General features: G+C 50.4%; 1 protein-coding gene across 1 annotated transcript; it reads right to left on the bottom strand.

Moving 5' to 3' along the window:
• Positions 1–3,145: 3,145 nt before the first annotated feature.
• On the bottom strand, positions 3,146–12,047 carry RND1 (Rho family GTPase 1). Its single transcript, XM_002752418.7, has 5 exons — positions 11,826–12,047; positions 10,990–11,077; positions 8,078–8,187; positions 7,071–7,205; positions 3,146–4,246 (listed from the first exon to the last, which is right to left on the bottom strand). The coding sequence occupies exons 1-5, from the start codon at positions 11,943–11,945 to the stop codon at positions 4,001–4,003; spliced, it is 699 nt and encodes a 232-aa protein (XP_002752464.1). The 5' UTR covers positions 11,946–12,047; the 3' UTR covers positions 3,146–4,000.
• Between the last annotated feature and the right edge of the window lie 3,504 nt (positions 12,048–15,551).

Genomic DNA, 15,551 nt, shown 5'->3' with positions numbered 1-15,551 from the left:
ATGTAAGACATTGAGCTTCAAGGACACTTATTTGCCTTGCCCCACAAGTTCTCTCACAAACGTGCATCTTTCTTTTTTTTTTTTTTTGAGACGGAGTTTCGCTCTTGTTACCCAGGCTGGAGTGCAATGGCGCGATCTAGGTTCACCGCAACCTCTGCCTCCTGGGTTCAAGCAATTCTCCTGCCTCAGCCTCCTGAATAGCTGGGACTACTGGGGCGCACCACCATGCCCAGCTAATTTTTGTATTTTTCGTAGAGATAGTGTTTCACCTTGTTGACCAGGATAGTCTCGATCTCTTGACCTCGTGATCCACCCGCCTCGGCCTCCCAAAGTGCTAGGATTATATCCTTATTTGTTTTTATGTATTTTTTATTTTTCAGACAGGGTTTCACTTTGTTGCCCAGTCTGGAGTCCAGTAACACAAACAGCTCACTGCAGCCCTGACCTCATGGGCTCAAGCGAAACTTCTGCCTCAGCCTCCCATGTAGCTGGGACCACAGGTGCACCCCATCACACCTAGTTAATCTTTTTTGTTTCTTTTCTGTTTTTTGAGACAGAGTCTCGCCCTGTCACCCAGGGTGGAGTGCAGTGGCATGATCTCGGCTCTCTGCAACCTCCGCCTCCTGGGTTCAAGCAATTCTCCTGTCTCAGCCTCCCAAGTAACTTGGACTACAGATGCCTGATACCATGCCCAGTTAATTTTTGTATTTTTAGAGATGGGGTTTCACCTTGTTGGTCACGTTGGTCTCAAACTCTTGACCTCAGGTGATCCACCCACCTTGGCCTCCCAAAGTGCTGGGAGTACAGGTGTGAGCCACCACACATGGCCTAATCTTTTTTTTTTTTTTTTGAGACGGAGTTTCGCTCGTTACCCAGGCTGGAGTGCAATGGCGTGATCTCGGCTCACAGCAACCTCCGCCTCCTGGGTTCAGGCAATTCTCCTGCCTCAACCTCCTGAGTAGCTGGGATTACAGGCACACGCCACTCTGCCCAGCTAATTTTTTGTATTTTTAGAAGAGACAGGGTTTCACCATGTTGACCAGGATGGTTTTGATCTCTTTACCTCATGATCCACCCGCCTCGGCCTCCCAAAGTGCTGGGATTACAGGCTTGAGCCACCGTGCCCGGACGGTCTAATCTTTTTATTTTCTGTAGAGACAAGGTCTCAAACTCCTGGCCTCAAGCAATCTGTCTGCCTCTGCCTCCCAAAGTGCTGGAACTACAAGCATCAGTCATTGCACCCAAACCTTCATCTCTGGAGATGGAGTAGTACTCCATTTAGTACTGTGATCTTGTTCAAATTATACACCATCTCTGGCTTTTCTCTTTCCTCATTTACAAAGCAGATAATAATACCACTTCCCTCACAGGACAGGATAGCCAAGCAGGTTAAAGTGCATGATGTGAAGCCAGATTACCTGGATTTATATCCATGTTCAACCACTTTCTAGCTGTGTGAACTTTTGCACATTACCTAATCTCTCTTCTTGTCTGTAAAATGAAATAGATAGTGGCTGGGCACGGTGGCTCACTCCCGTAGGTCAGGAGTTCCAGACCAGCCTGACCAACATGGAGAAACTCCATCTCTACTAAAAAAAAAAAAAAAAAAAAATACAAAATTAGCCAGGCGTAGTGGCGCATCCGTATAGTCCCAGCTCCTGGCTGGGGCAGGAGAATCACTTGAACCCTGGAGGCAAAGGTTGCGGTGAGCCAAGATCATGCTATTGCACTCCAGCCTGGGCAACAAGAACAAAACTCCATCTCAAAAAAAAAAAAAAGTAGATAGTACCTCATAGGCTCATAGGGTTATCACAGGAATAAATAACATATAAAGAACTCACAAGTGGGGCTAGGCACTGTGGCTTATGCCTGTAATCCCAGCACTTTGGGAGCCTGAGGCAGGAAAATCACTTCAGCTCAAAAGGAGACCAGCCTGGGCAACATAGCGAAACCCCGTCTCTACAAAAAGCAGACTACTAGTGTAATCCTCCTGTAGTCCTAGCTACCAGGAGGCTGAGGTAGGAGGATAAATTGAACCAGGAGGGTGAGGTTGCAGTGAGCAGTAGTTATGCCACTGTACTTCAGTGTGGGCAACAGAGTGAGACCCTGTCTCAAAAAAAAAAAAAAAAAAAAAAAACCTCTTAAGTGCCCCTGACCTATAGTAAACATTTAACAAATGTTAGCTCTTATCATTGATGAGGCTAAATATGATCATGTAAAACCCTAGACACAGCACAGTGCTGAACACTCATTAAGTACTCGATACATGCTAACTTTATTTCTAGTGCTGGCACTACACCATGGCACTTGGAAAACAAGAGCTCTAAGTCACTGAGAAAGGAAGGTAAGAGTTAATGTCCCTGAGCTGCCAGCAGTAGGCATCGGAATTGGAAGGTCATGAAGGCAAATGTCTGTCATCTCTCCTTGAGCTCAAGAGATCAGAATCCCAGGAACCTCCCCCAGCTTTGGCTTAGTCTGTCCACCTTCTACGTGGGGTGGGATCCTCTACTGATGATTTCACCTAATCTTTCTCTCCTCTAGACTCTCCAGGGCAGTGGTTCTCAACCAGGAGTGATTTTTCCACAGGGGTCTGGAAAAATTGCAAAAGATTGGCAACATCTGGAGACATTTTTGGTTGTGACAGCTGGGGAGTAGGGTGCTGTCATCTAGCAGCCAGCAGATGTCAGGGACACTGCTAAACATCTTAGGCTGCATAGGACAGTGCCTCACAACCAATCATTATCCAGTTCAAAATGTCATTAGTTCCAGGGTTGAGAACCCTGCTCCTCTGCTCTAGGGCTAAGGAGCTCTTCCTTGGTTTAGTAGGTCTTGGGTGGGGATACAGCGGGGGATGGGGAAAAGAGAAGTTCCTTTTTGGAGGAGCTGGGGAATGGTGGAGGCAGCCTGTCTGCAGCCCACAGAAAGGGCCCCAGGACAGCTTTTCTCTCATTATCATCAGCCAGAGGGCCCAGCATAGTTGCTCATGCCTGTAATCCCAGCTATTAAGGAGGCAGAGATGGGAGGATAGCTTGAGCCCAGGAGTTCAACATCTGCCTGAGCAATATAGCAAGACCCCATTCTCCATAAAAAGAGGGAAAAAAAGGACAAAAGTATAACAACCAAAGAAAACAGAAAGAAACAAAAATGGAGCCAAATTCTTTATATTTTTCATTAATAAATAGGTTTTCTTCATTAAACACAGAACATATAACAGATTGAAACACTCCCCCCTCCCCCCAATTCCAAAGACAAGAGTCTATAAAACAGATGCCAGCTGTACTGCCCTAAGGGCAGAAAGTCTGGTGACCCCCACCCAGCCCTGCCCCTGCAGCACCACCACCCCCACACTCTGCAAGAGAAGGGGGTCTGGGGCTTCTCCCTTGGACCCTGGGGACTTAGGTGAGAAGCGTGTGAATGTATGACGTCACCTCTCCAGAGGCATGGGCTATGCAAAGATGAGGTTTCCTTCTCATTGGCTCTGACCAACTCCTGCACTTCCAATTGCAGTTACGAAGCACCTGGGCTAAGCCCCCAAGGGAACTGCCGCTAGGCTTCCCCACTCTGTTCCTCTGATCCTCCTTAGAGGGGAAGGGAAGGGCTCAGGGACCCCTCCCATCCCCTGGCCTGCATGGAAACACTGTGTGGAAGAGGCATGATGCTGAAGGTGAGGCTGCTGTAGGCCCCCAAGCCCATGAGGCCAGCATGCCCCCCGTCCCCCACAGCTTTTCTTCTTCTGGAGCGGGGCGGGGGGGGGGGCCACTGGGGCAGTTGCCCTCTCTACAACCTAGTGCCTGGCTTGGGGTATGATGGTTCTCTCTGTCAGGTCCTCATGCCGGGCCTGGCTCCTCCCTTGCCCCATTCCTGTCTCCTTCCAAGCCCTCACCGTGGCCATCTGAAAAACTCATGTCCAGTGTCCTCAATTGTCTTATCCTCCCTCTCCCCGTGCCTCTGCACCCCAAGGGAGGAAGTAGGGGGTTATCTCCCCCCTCCAATTTCCACTTCACATAATGGAACAGCTTTTGGCCTTTTCCTTCTTGAAGGTAGAAGAGATGAGTTCAGAGCGACTGGGGAGGTGGAGCAGTCGTTTGGAGAGGCTTCCGACAGGGCTCTTCGGGGGTAGAGGGCTAGGCTTGTTCAGACACACCATGGATGCCGTCCGAAAGATACTGTGGATACTCTTTTCTGATGTAAAAGCCGAGCCTTCCAGGTAGACTTCCGCACCCAGCTGCTTGGCTATTGCACAACCCTGCAGGAGGGGGTGAGGTCATTAATGCAGTGGCCAAAATGGCTCTGTGACACTGCCTCTAGGTGTCACTCCCCAGGGCTACTCCAGAGGTGACCCAGCTGCCAGTCTCCAACCACCAACCCTCTACCAATTATTCGATTATTATTATTTTGGGGGGACATACACCCTGTCTGATGATGCCTCTTTTTCTTAAGACAATGCCTGACTGCACATTATAAATCACCTGGAATATTCTTAAAACTATATCGATGCCAAACTAAGTGAATCACAATTTCTGGGGATAGCTGGAGCAGTGGCTAGTGCTGCCAATCCCAGCTACTCAGGAGGCTGTCAGGGGGAGGCTGCCGGGCACGGTGGCTCACGCTTGTAATCCCAGCACTTTGGGAGGCTGAGGCAGGCGGATCACGAGATCAGGAGATCAAGACCATCCTGGCCAACATGGTGAAACCCTGTTCTCTACTAAAAATACAAAATTTAGCTGGGCAAGGTGGCTCATGCCTGTAATTCTAGCACTTTGGGAGTCCAAGGCGGGCAGATCACCTGAGGTCAAGAGTTCAAGACCAGCCTGACCAACATGGAAAAACCCCATCTCTACAAAAATTCAAAAAAATTAGTCAGATGTGGTGGCACATGCCTAATACTAGCTACTTGGGAGGCTGAGGCAGAAGAATCCCTCGAACCAGGGAGTCGGAGGTTGCAGTTAGCCGAGATGGTGCCATTGTACTCCAGTCTGGTGACAGAACTAGATTCTGTCTCAAAAAAAGAAAAAAAAAATGTTTAAGCTGTGCTTGGTGACTCACGCCTGTAACCCCAACACTTTTGAAGGCAGAGGTGGGTGGATCACCTGAGGTCAGGAATTTGAGACCAGCCTGGGCAACATGGCAAAAGAAACCACATTTCTACTAAAAATACAAAAATCAGCCGGGTACAGTGGCTCACACCTGTAGTCCCAGCTACTGGGGAGGCTGAGGCAGAAGAATCACTTGAACCTGGGAGGTGGAGGTTGCAGTAAGCTAAGATCATGCCACTGCACTTCAGCCTGAGTGACAAAGCAAGATTTCGTCTCAAAAATAAAAATAATAGGGACGGGCATGGTGGCTCACGCCTGTAATCCAAGCACTTTGGAGGCCAAGGCAGGCAGATCACCTGAGGTCGGGAGTTCAAGACCAGCCTGACCAACATGGTGAAACCCTGTCTTAAAAAATAAATAAATAAAAATAATAGAAAAAAAAATTTTTTTTTTGAGACGGAGTTTCGCTGTTGTTACCCAGACTGGAGTGCAATGGCACGATCTCGGCTCACCGCAACCTCTGCCTTCTGGATTCAAGCAATTCTCCTGCCTCAGCCTCCCAAGTAGCTGGGACTACAGGCGCCCATCACCACGCCCAGCTAATTTTTCTATTTTTAGTAGAGACAGGGTTTCACCTTGTTGACCAGGACGGTCTCAATCTTTTGACCTTGTGATCCACCCGCCTAGGCCTCCCAAAGTGCTGGGATTATAGGCGTGAGCCACCGCACCTAGCCAATAATAGAAATTTTAAAAAAAATGTTTTTTCAATAAAGACGGGGTTTCACCATGTTGGTCAGGCTGGTCTTGAACTCCCGACCTCAGGTGATCCGCCCCCGCCTTGGGGTCCAAAGTGTTTGGATTACAGGTGTGAGCCACCAGGCCTGGCCAGAAATTTTTTTTTAAATGTTAAGAAGTTCACAGGAAAGGAAATAGGGAGCTGTAAAAATTTAATTAAAAAAAATTTGCTGGAAGTGGGCACATAACTGTAGTCTCAAATAGTAGGGAGGATCGTTTGAGCCCAGGAGTTCTATACTGCAGTGAGCTAGGATCACACCACTGCACTTCATTCTGGGTGACAGAGTAAGACCCTGTCTTGGGCCGGTCACCTCAGGTGATCCGCCCGCCTCAGCCTCCCAGAGTGATGGGATTACAGGCATAAGCCACTATGCCTGGCCTTTTTTTTTTTTTCTTGAGACAGCGTCTTATTCTGTTGCCTAGGCTGGAGTGCAGTGGTGCAGTCTTGTCTAACTGCAACCTCCATCTCTCAGGTTCAAGCAATTCTCCTGCTTCAGCCTCCTGAGTAGCTGATTACAGGTACATGCTACCACAACAAGCTAATTTTGGTATTTTTCATAGAGACAGGGTTTTTCCATGTTGGCCAGGCTAGTCCTGAATTCCTGAGCTCAAGTTATCCTCCAGTGCTAGGATTATAGGCATAAGCCACTGCGTCCAGTGCCCCCCACCTATTTTTTTGAGATAGGCTCTCACTCTGTCACTAAGGCTGGAGTACAGTGGCACAATCACAGCTCATTGCAGCCTCAACCTCCTGGGCTCAAGTGATCCTCCCACCTCAGCCTCCTGAGTAGCTAGGACTACAGGCACTCACCACCACACCCGACTTTTTTTTTGGTAGAGACAGTCTTGCTTTGTTGCCCAGGCTTATCTCAAACTCCTAGGCTCAAGCAATCCTCCTGCCTCAGCCTCCTAAAGTTCCAGAATTACATGTATGAGCCACCTTGCACCTGGCCTCGTGTGTGTGTGAAACTCTAATGAACACCTCTAATGATTCTAATGCAGGTGGTCAGAATACAATCTTAGAAAGGTGGGCACACATAGGAATAACTCACCTGCTAACTGACAGCACACATCTGGGTAAGCAGGTACCTACCACCTCCCTCCAGGTGACTCCTTTGCTAATTATAACACCAGTTCTCTCTTGCCATAGTGGAAGAGTTTGAGCCAGGGCCATATTTCGAGCTATCTGCCTGTGGCCTTCCCCACTTCTCCCCACAACACGCACTCGCGCGCACACACCTGCTCATAGGAGATGGGCGCCTGCTTCTGGTGGGAAAGCTCCATCAGAGTACTCAGGTCTGTTCGCAGGTCTGTCTTGCAGCCAACGAGCAAAACGCGGGTGCTGGGACAATAATCTAGGATTTCTGTCCTCCACTGAGGGGTCAAGCAGGAAGAAGGGAAGGAGAAGGAAGAAGGGAGGAGAGTTAGTGGCAGACAGATGCCAGAAGCCTGGCTGGCAACGTCACACATATCACCTCTCTTATCACCGGCCCAGTCCTCCCTCTGAGTCACAGCATTGCCACTGCACTAATTACATCATCTTCTTGCCCATAAGGCCTTTAGGGCCCCCAGAGTGCTGACCCAGGAGCCTGTTCCCCCAGTCGATGGCCCAGTCACCAGAGAGAGCACAGGGGCAATTCTACCACTCTGCCAAGCATACAGGGCATGGATCTGCCCCCTCACCCCAAAGGGTCTCACAAGTCCAGAAGGCCAGGGGGAAGCCAACCAACTAGTCTCTTCCCAAGGGAAGAATGTGACCCCAGCATCTTCTATACTATACTAGGTACACAGGGTTTCCTGGGACTCCCTCAGCATTGGCAGATCTGCCTAGACCCAAGCGTTTCATACCAGCAGCTCAACTCGGACCTGGCTGGCTTGTCTGGTCTCAGTGGGACTGGGGTCAGGGTCTATAGAAGCTGCCTTCAAAAGGTCCCATCCCTGACCCTCAAGTCGTATCACCTAAAGGTTCTCTGACTCTCGATCCTCTGCTTCCTGAGTCTTCAACACCACCCTCCCTGTGGGGCCTCTGGCAAGGCAACATGGGATGACAAAAAGGCCAGGAGGCAGGGTGAGGAGACCCGAGTTCCAGTCCCAGAGCTGTAGCTAATGGTGTGGCCTCAGGCAAATCTCTTCCTTCCCTGGCCTCCATTTCTTGCTGTTATATACGAGGGGATTCATGACAAGGTCCCCACAATTCCTTCTTGATTCTCATGCTAAGTCAGATTGGAGAGGTGATCTAGTCTTACCTTCTTGAGTGCGCTGTCCACTGTCTCCGGACGGCTGATGTCAAAACATAGTAACACTGCGTCTGAGTCGCTGTAGCAGAGTGGACGGACATTGTCATAGTAGGGAGATCCTGGTGTAGGCCAGAAAGAGCTGATGGTGAGCCACGGTGTTTCCCCTCCCCAACAGGCCTAAGCCCTAGAGCCCTGGGAATACCATCCTCCATCCCAGAGGATCCTCCCGTCTCCCAGGGGAATGTGCTGCTGCTGGAAGCTTGGGACCACCTGCAAGAAGGTCATGTAAGAATGTCATCCCCCTTAGTCCAAAAAAAGGGAAAGAAGGCAAAATAAAGTGGGTGAAGTATAAATTGGCCCTGTCTGGGTCTCCTGCAGCAGGCTTAATTGGAGATGGAGTAGTTTTCTGAGTCACGGAAGATGCTTCCAGCCCCATGGAGAGACCATGCTTACTTATCTCAAGAGCCTGCCTGCTGCCCCGCTTCGCTCCCTTCTGCTCCAGGGTCTCCCCAGCGAAGAGACAAACCTGCCTGTTACATAACCTGGCTGCTGCTTTGCCGTGGGGTGAGAACTTTAGGAGGCTAGCAGGGGAGGTAGCGCATCAAGGGTTCAGTGCCCACTTCTCCACCCACCCAGATCGGCTTACACTGAAAAGAGCAAAAGGAAAGCTGTAGACCCTGACCACCCCCCCACAAAATCTCAGGAAGGCAGTCTCTAAGACAGCAGCACCAATAGCTGGGGATTTAGAGGTTAGAACAAGAGTCCATCATTGGGAGAGGAATAGGCAATGCAGACCCAGGTGGTCCCATATGGGAGAATGCTAGGGGCTGAGCCTACCCCTCCACCCTGGGGAAGGAGCAGTAGCGGATTTGGAACCCAGACAATCCGTGCTCAGAATAGCAAGCAGCCCCTCTCCCTGCACCGCAATCGCCATGGAAACTGGGGGGAATCCAAGCTGGGGGGGGGAACGTTGGTCATTTAAAAAAAACAAATACAGGGGAGTTGGGATAGCTGCCTGCTCCTTTAGCAAGACTCCCCCATCCCTTTCTGAGGTGGGGTCTTACCACTGCAGCACTGAGAAGCGGAAGCACTGCAGCACTGGGGAAGGGGGGAGGGGAGAGGCCTCCATTTTGGCTCCAAGCAATCCCCCTCCCCTAAGACTAGCAAGTGAATAATGGGAACAGGAGCAACCCTGACCCCAACATTGGGACGCCCTATCCCACACACCTACGCCACTTCCTCCTTCCTTATGGGAACCTAATCTGAAAGAGTTTGAGAATGACAGCCTTTATCCTTTTGGAAATTGGGGGGTGGCGGTGTGACACAGGGAATAGAGACAACACTTGCTGATTTTCTGTGATCTGGTTTGGGATTTGAGGGCTGCATTCTGACTGTGGAAGGAGGGAGGAGGTGGTGGGAGGGGGCTTGGGCAGTGGTAGTGAAAAGAGATGAGCTGTGGTAAGATTCTGGGAAGATTGGAAGGTGGGAGGGTACAGCAGATGAAAAACCAAAAAACTATACATCATGCAGTCAAGCTGCATTCTGATCGGATCTAGCCAGCATACCACAACCCAGAAGAATCAGAATCCTGCGTCCCAAGCCCTGGAACTGCAACAGGGAAAAGCACACCAGGTTGGGGAATTTTTGTTTAGGGGGTAAAGGCTCATTATCTGTCTCACCATCCCCAAGCCCCAATCTTTTCAGACCTCAGAATTGGAGCATGGGAACAGCTCTTGGAGGAGCAGGACAGTACATTTATTATATGTAACAGGAAACACCTAGGGATTTATGGCCCCTCTTTAAACTCAGCCTGACGATGCATTTCTGGGGAGGGATGGATTTTCTTTTCTTTCCCCTATTCCCAGCTTTTACTCCTTCATTATAACTGAGCCAGTCTATTGAAAAAGGTCTGAGGTAGAGAAATAATGGGAAGGGATCAGAATCAAGGCAAAGGATAGCCTAGTACAAGGGCTTGGGGCTGAGAGGCTTGAAAAACATATGTTTCTAGATTCTAGAGACACAGAGCATCTTCTATCTCACCCCAGTAGAGGGAAAACAGTCAGAGCCAACCTCCCCTCTGCCCTGCCGGCCACTCTTCACAACTGATTATGCCCCTATATTAAGCCATCTCCCCCATCCTCCAAAACATCGATGATGCATTGCTTCATCCCCAAGCTGCAGCGGTGTGACGAGTGGGGCTGAGCTGCGGCAGGAGGACAGCAGTGGCCCAGGATGGAATGCAGGAGACAAAACTGAGTCTGAGCAATCTTTCCCCAAAGCAGGCTTGTCTCCCCATCCCAACCACACTACCTCCAGCAGCACTCTCTCTTCTTGCCTCTTATTTGGCTTTGCTCTGGGGACATAAAGGGTGTATGTGTGTGTGTGTGTGTGTGTGTGTGCGCGCATGTGTGTGTGCGTGCGTGTGTGTGTGTGTGTGTGTGTGTGCGCATGCTTGCCTGCTGGGTGGCAGAGAATGGAAGTGGAGAAGCCCTGTTTTACTGCCCCCCAGGAAAATTCATGGGTCCCTTCACCTCACCATCCCAGCCCTCTGAAGGGTGGAACTAGACCCAGGAAAGAGAGTGGTTCCTAGGGTTCACCCACTCTGCACCCCAGGATGATCCAACAGAGCTGACCCACTGTCACCCCTCCCCACAACTAAGGAACCTTCAGATCCCCTTCTTTCACCTCTCCCCACCAAAGAGGAAATTTATTTATTTATTATTATTATAAAGACTGGGTTTCACCATGTTGGTCAACCTGGTCTTGAACTCCCAACCTCAGGTGATCCACCCGCCTTGGCCTCCAAACTGCTTGGATTACAGGCGTGAGCCACCATGCCCGGCCAACAATTTCTAAAATACAGCAGCTACACAGCAGACCAGTGGAGGTTGGAAAGGGGTATTTGGAGCCACAATTCTTACCTGAGGTATCCCAGAGACTAAGCTCCACCCTCTGTTCCTCTGTCTCCAAACAGGCTGTGTAATTTTCGAACACGGTGGGCACATAGGTCTGTGAAGAGAGAGAGGAAACATTCACCCTGAGCACCCCTACCCTCAGATCCTCTGGCTAGTGCTGCCTACACACACGCTCAGAGAGACAGTAGTCACAGGAGACAAGAAGCCAGAGGAGGGGATGCCTGGAGCAGAGCAGGAGAGAAGGAACTGTGGAGGCACAGGCACTTTGCTGTGACAGTGAGAAATGTGAATGACGCCTCCCCCATATCCTAGACGACCAGGGACATACACACAGATTCTTCCCATCCCCAGATTTGTGCTTTCCAATTTGAGAGAACCACAAGCCAATCCTAGCTCATCTTCTCCTCTCAAGCTCCTCTGGCCAGGTAAACAGAGGGGCTGCAGAAAGAGCCCAGCTGGAGGCAGGCATAGAGCCTTTGAGGAGCAGGTGAGCAGACCGGCAGAGATTACGTCAAGAAGAAACCCCAGACTCTCAAATGCCTCCAGTGCCCTCCCCTGACAGCAGACTCCAGGGACGCAGGAAGGTGGAGGGGATCTGATGGGGCCTCTGGGTGAAGAGGTAGCCAGCGGGGCGGCAGAAGTGGGACAGGTCTCAGGGGAAGCTAAGGCAGGGCAGTCCTCCAGCCAGAAAGCAACTGAGGATGGGAAATCCTCAGAAAGCGGCTGAGGATGGGCTGGGGCTGGGGGAGCCACATCTCCTGGGCAGGTGGAAATCTACCCCAGGGAGGGCAGGGGGACAGGCAGGGAGAAAAGCCGGCCAGCGGGGGACGGGTGGAGCTCACCTCCGGATAGCAATCCTTTGCTAACACTTGTAACATCGCGGTCTTCCCACACTGCACGTCCCCGACCAGAACGAGTTTACATCTGGCCACGACTGGCTGGGGGGCTCGTCTCTCCTTCATGGTTGCAGCGTCCACAGGACTTGAACTCCGATTCAGAGGAGATGGTTGCGCCAGGTGCGTCTGGAACACCAACAGAGCCGGATTCCCTACCTCCCTCCGACTGAGGCGGAGGCGAGTACAGCCGTCTTATATTTGTCTGGCCGAGCCAATCACAAGAGGAGGCGGACTCCGTTACGCCCAATCCCTGAGGTGGGATCCCCTCCAGCAGCCAATGGATCTGAGGATCTGAGTCAGCGCCCTCTTCCTCCTTTTTCCCTTCTCTTAAAGCTGCACCGTTGCTTCCCCCTGAAGGGGGATTCCCACGTTGTTTTGCATTTGTATTAGGAAAGAGAAAGGGTACTGGAAGCCACATAAAATTATCTGGAGTGTCCACCAATTCGTGTCATAAAACAAACTAGCTATGGAAGCAGAAAGTGAGGTCAGGCTGGAGTTTCAGGGACTGTCCCAGGTGGGTTACAAGAGCAGGACCTGCTTAGACTATAGACAGGTGTGTGTGTGCGTTGGTGGAGTGGGGTTGCGGGAGGTGGCCCAGAGCTTCTCTGACTTTTTTTTCCTTACATCTTTTAAGTAGAGACAAGAGTCTCACCATGTTGCCCAGAGTGGTCGGTCTTGAACTTCTGAGCTCAAGCAATCTGCTTGTCTCAGCCTCCCAAAGTGCTAGGACTACAGGCATGAGCCACAGCTCCTGGCCTGATGTCTGGCTTTTTTGTTTTTTCTAATTCCCATCCAAACCAGGTCTTACTTCCCCTCCCAATATCAGCTCCTGCTGTACTCCTTTTATTTTTATTTATTTATTTTTTTTGAGACAGAGTTTTGCTCTTGTTGCACAGGCTGGAGTGCAATGTTGTGATGTTGGCTCACCACAACCTCTTCCTCCCCAGTTCAAGTGATTATCCTGCAACAGCCTCCCGAGTAGCTGGGATTATAGGCATGTGCTATCACCCCCGGCTAATTTTTGTATTTTTAGTAAAGACAGGCAGGCTGGGTGCGGTGGCTCACGCCTATAATCCCAGCACTTTGGGAGGCCAAGGCAGGTGGATCATGAGGTCAAGAGATTGAGACCATCCTGGTCAACAAGGTGAAACCCATCTCTACTAAAAATACAAAAATTAGCTGGGCATGGTGGTGCGTGCCTGTAGTCCCAGCTACTCGGGAGGCTGAGGCAGGAGAATTGCTTGATCCCAGGAGGCAGATGTTGCGGTGAGCTGAGAACCTGCCATTGCACTCCAGTCTGGGTAACAACAGCGAAACTATGTCTCGAAAAAAAAAAAAAAAAAAAAAAAAAAAGACAGGGTTTCTCCACGTAGGTCAGGCTAGTTTCAAACTCCTGACCTCAAATGATATGCCTGCCTCAGCCTCCCAAAGTGTTGGGAGTACAGGCATGAGTGACCACGCCTAGCCTGTACCCTTTTAAAGCCTTCTTTTCTTCAAGAATCACCTTTACCACTAGTGAGAGAGAGAGAGAGAGAGAGAGAGAGAGATTTCTCTCTCTCAGAAAAAAAACACACAGCACCTGACCCAGAGATGGGTAGAGAGAAATGAGAGACTCTGGCAAGTGGGAATGGGAGAGAGGAAGAAAACAAAGCAAACACAGTCACTGTCTGTTTGGCCAGACAGCCTCTCACCCATGCCTGGCAGGAGCTGCTTAGGGGTGTTTGTTCTGTGGTCTGGGCTCAGCTTCCTGGATGAATCAGGCACAGGTCCAGTTCCATGTTAACGCCCACTGAAACTGATTAACTAATGTGTGTCAGCTGGTTGAAGTCCAGACTGGACCTAGGATTTTTATTTTGGGATTAGCTCTCAGACAATCTAAGGTTGAGATGAGCTACATAACTTCTTAACAGACCTGACCTGTGGGGCCCCTGTATTTTGAGGAGGCTCTCTACTAGACAGAACTATGGGCTGCCCACAGCTTAAATAAACCACTGATTGTCCAGGAATCAAGACTATCCAAATAAGAACTCCTGGGGATTCATGATTGAAAGAAGACCAACCTTGGGCAAAATTGAGAGTAGTCCCTTCCCCTTGTCAAGCGCAGCATCTCTGGGGCATGCCGTGGGTCTTGCTTCATCTGAGCTTTACTTTTTTTTTTGGATACAGAATCTTGCTCTGCCACCCAAGCTGGAGTGCAGTGGCATGACTCACTGCAACCTTTCCTCCCAGGTTCAAGCTATTCTCTTGCCTCAGCCTCCTGAATATCTGGGATTACAGGTGCCTGCTAATTTTTGTATTTTTAGTAGAAATGGAGTTTCGCCATGTTGGCCAGGCTTGTCTCACACTCCTGACCTCAAGCAATCCACCCGCCTCGGCCTCCCAAAGTGCTGGGATTATAGGCATGAGCCACCATGCCCCAGCCTGGGTTTTACTTTTTTTTTTTTTTTTTTTTTTTTTTTCCCAGAAGCAGCTTGGTGTTCTTTATTGCCACCATGTCCTTCTGGAGATACAGAACCCCCCAGCAGGCCAGGGAGGCAAGGCGGGCTGGGCCACCAGGAAGCCGGGAGGGGGATGCCCTAGCACCTTGGTCCTGTTGAGGCTTGAAGTGCCTGCTTGGCCCTGACCAAGGGGCCAAGTGGAAGCCTGTGCTGGCTGTGGGGAAGTGCCAGGCTCACATGGTCCAGTAGAGCAGCATGTTCTTCCAGTTTTGCCGAGCAACTTCAGTTCCTTCTCGTAGTTGAAGACTTCACTCATTAGGCTGTTTTTCTCCTTCTCCAGGGACCTCCTGGCCTCTGGGCTCAGCTCCCTGCTGTGGAACCTGGAGTTCACAGCCTCTAGGTCTCTCCGACACTGGGACAGCTTCTTCTCTAGCCCATCGATCTCTAGAGCAACGCCCAGATTCTCCCACTTCTTTTTAGTCATGTTACTTGTCAGGATCCCCCCAGTCATCGGGGTTTTACTCTTAATTCATAGTCCTTGCTGCCCCACCCAAGGGTAGTTTCCCTGTGACAAAGGATGCTTGAAAGCCTTCCACAGACCTAAAGGGACAGATCTCTAAGAGTGAGATTTCCAGTGCCCACTATAGGCAGTTAGGAGAGTAGATGTTATTTTGGGAATAAAGCCTAACCAGTGTTCCTCCAGTCAAACCATGTGGCTCTGGGGCCAAGGCCTACAACTGCTCTCCACCCAAGTCCTAAGCTCCATTTACTTCCAGGGATGGGGAATGGCCTGAGGGAAACTTCAGGGTGGAAAGGGCATCCTTATCCAGGTGTTGCCCTTAGCTGCCTGCCCTCCTCTCCCAGGCTTTCTGAAGGTCTCTGCCCTCTACCTCCACCATCCTCCATCCTCAGATAATGTTCTGTTGATAGAATTTGTCCTCTTCTTGCCCTTTTCCAGCAACCTGACCGCCTCTCTGAGCTGTCTATAAGTGGGGCTTGGGAGAGTTCCAGGAACAGCTATAAGATCATGGACTGCCTCAATCTGGAATCCTTTCCCTCAGCCTGACCTTCTCCTTCTGTCTCCTCCTGTCCCCTACCTTCAGTCTCATCTGGACTTAGTTCTGGAAGTATCAGTAGAGTTCCCATACATCCTCTTAATCCTTAACTGGGTTCCCTCCAATCACAGCCCCAAAAGTGTTAGCCTTCTCGACATGTTCTCTACCAGCCTCCCCCT

The sequence above is a fragment of the Callithrix jacchus genome, chromosome 9 (genome assembly GCF_049354715.1).
Source record: "Callithrix jacchus isolate 240 chromosome 9, calJac240_pri, whole genome shotgun sequence".
Classification (NCBI taxonomy): domain Eukaryota; kingdom Metazoa; phylum Chordata; class Mammalia; order Primates; family Cebidae; genus Callithrix; species Callithrix jacchus.
The sequence above is the reverse complement of the archived record's forward strand: the minus strand, read 5'-3'. Positions and strand labels throughout refer to the sequence as shown.

Bases quoted from the DNA above. Each gene is read 5' to 3' on its own strand.
- RND1 (XM_002752418.7), bottom strand. From the start codon at position 11,945: ATGAAGGAGAGACGAGCCCCCCAGCCAGTCGTGGCCAGATGTAAACTC. The intron at 11,078-11,825 runs GTGAGCTCCACC...CTCTCTTCACAG, and splicing joins CAAAGGATTGCTATCCGGAG to ACCTATGTGCCCACCGTGTT. The intron at 7,206-8,077 runs GTAAGACTAGAT...TTGACCCCTCAG, and splicing joins TGGACAGCGCACTCAAGAAG to TGGAGGACAGAAATCCTAGA.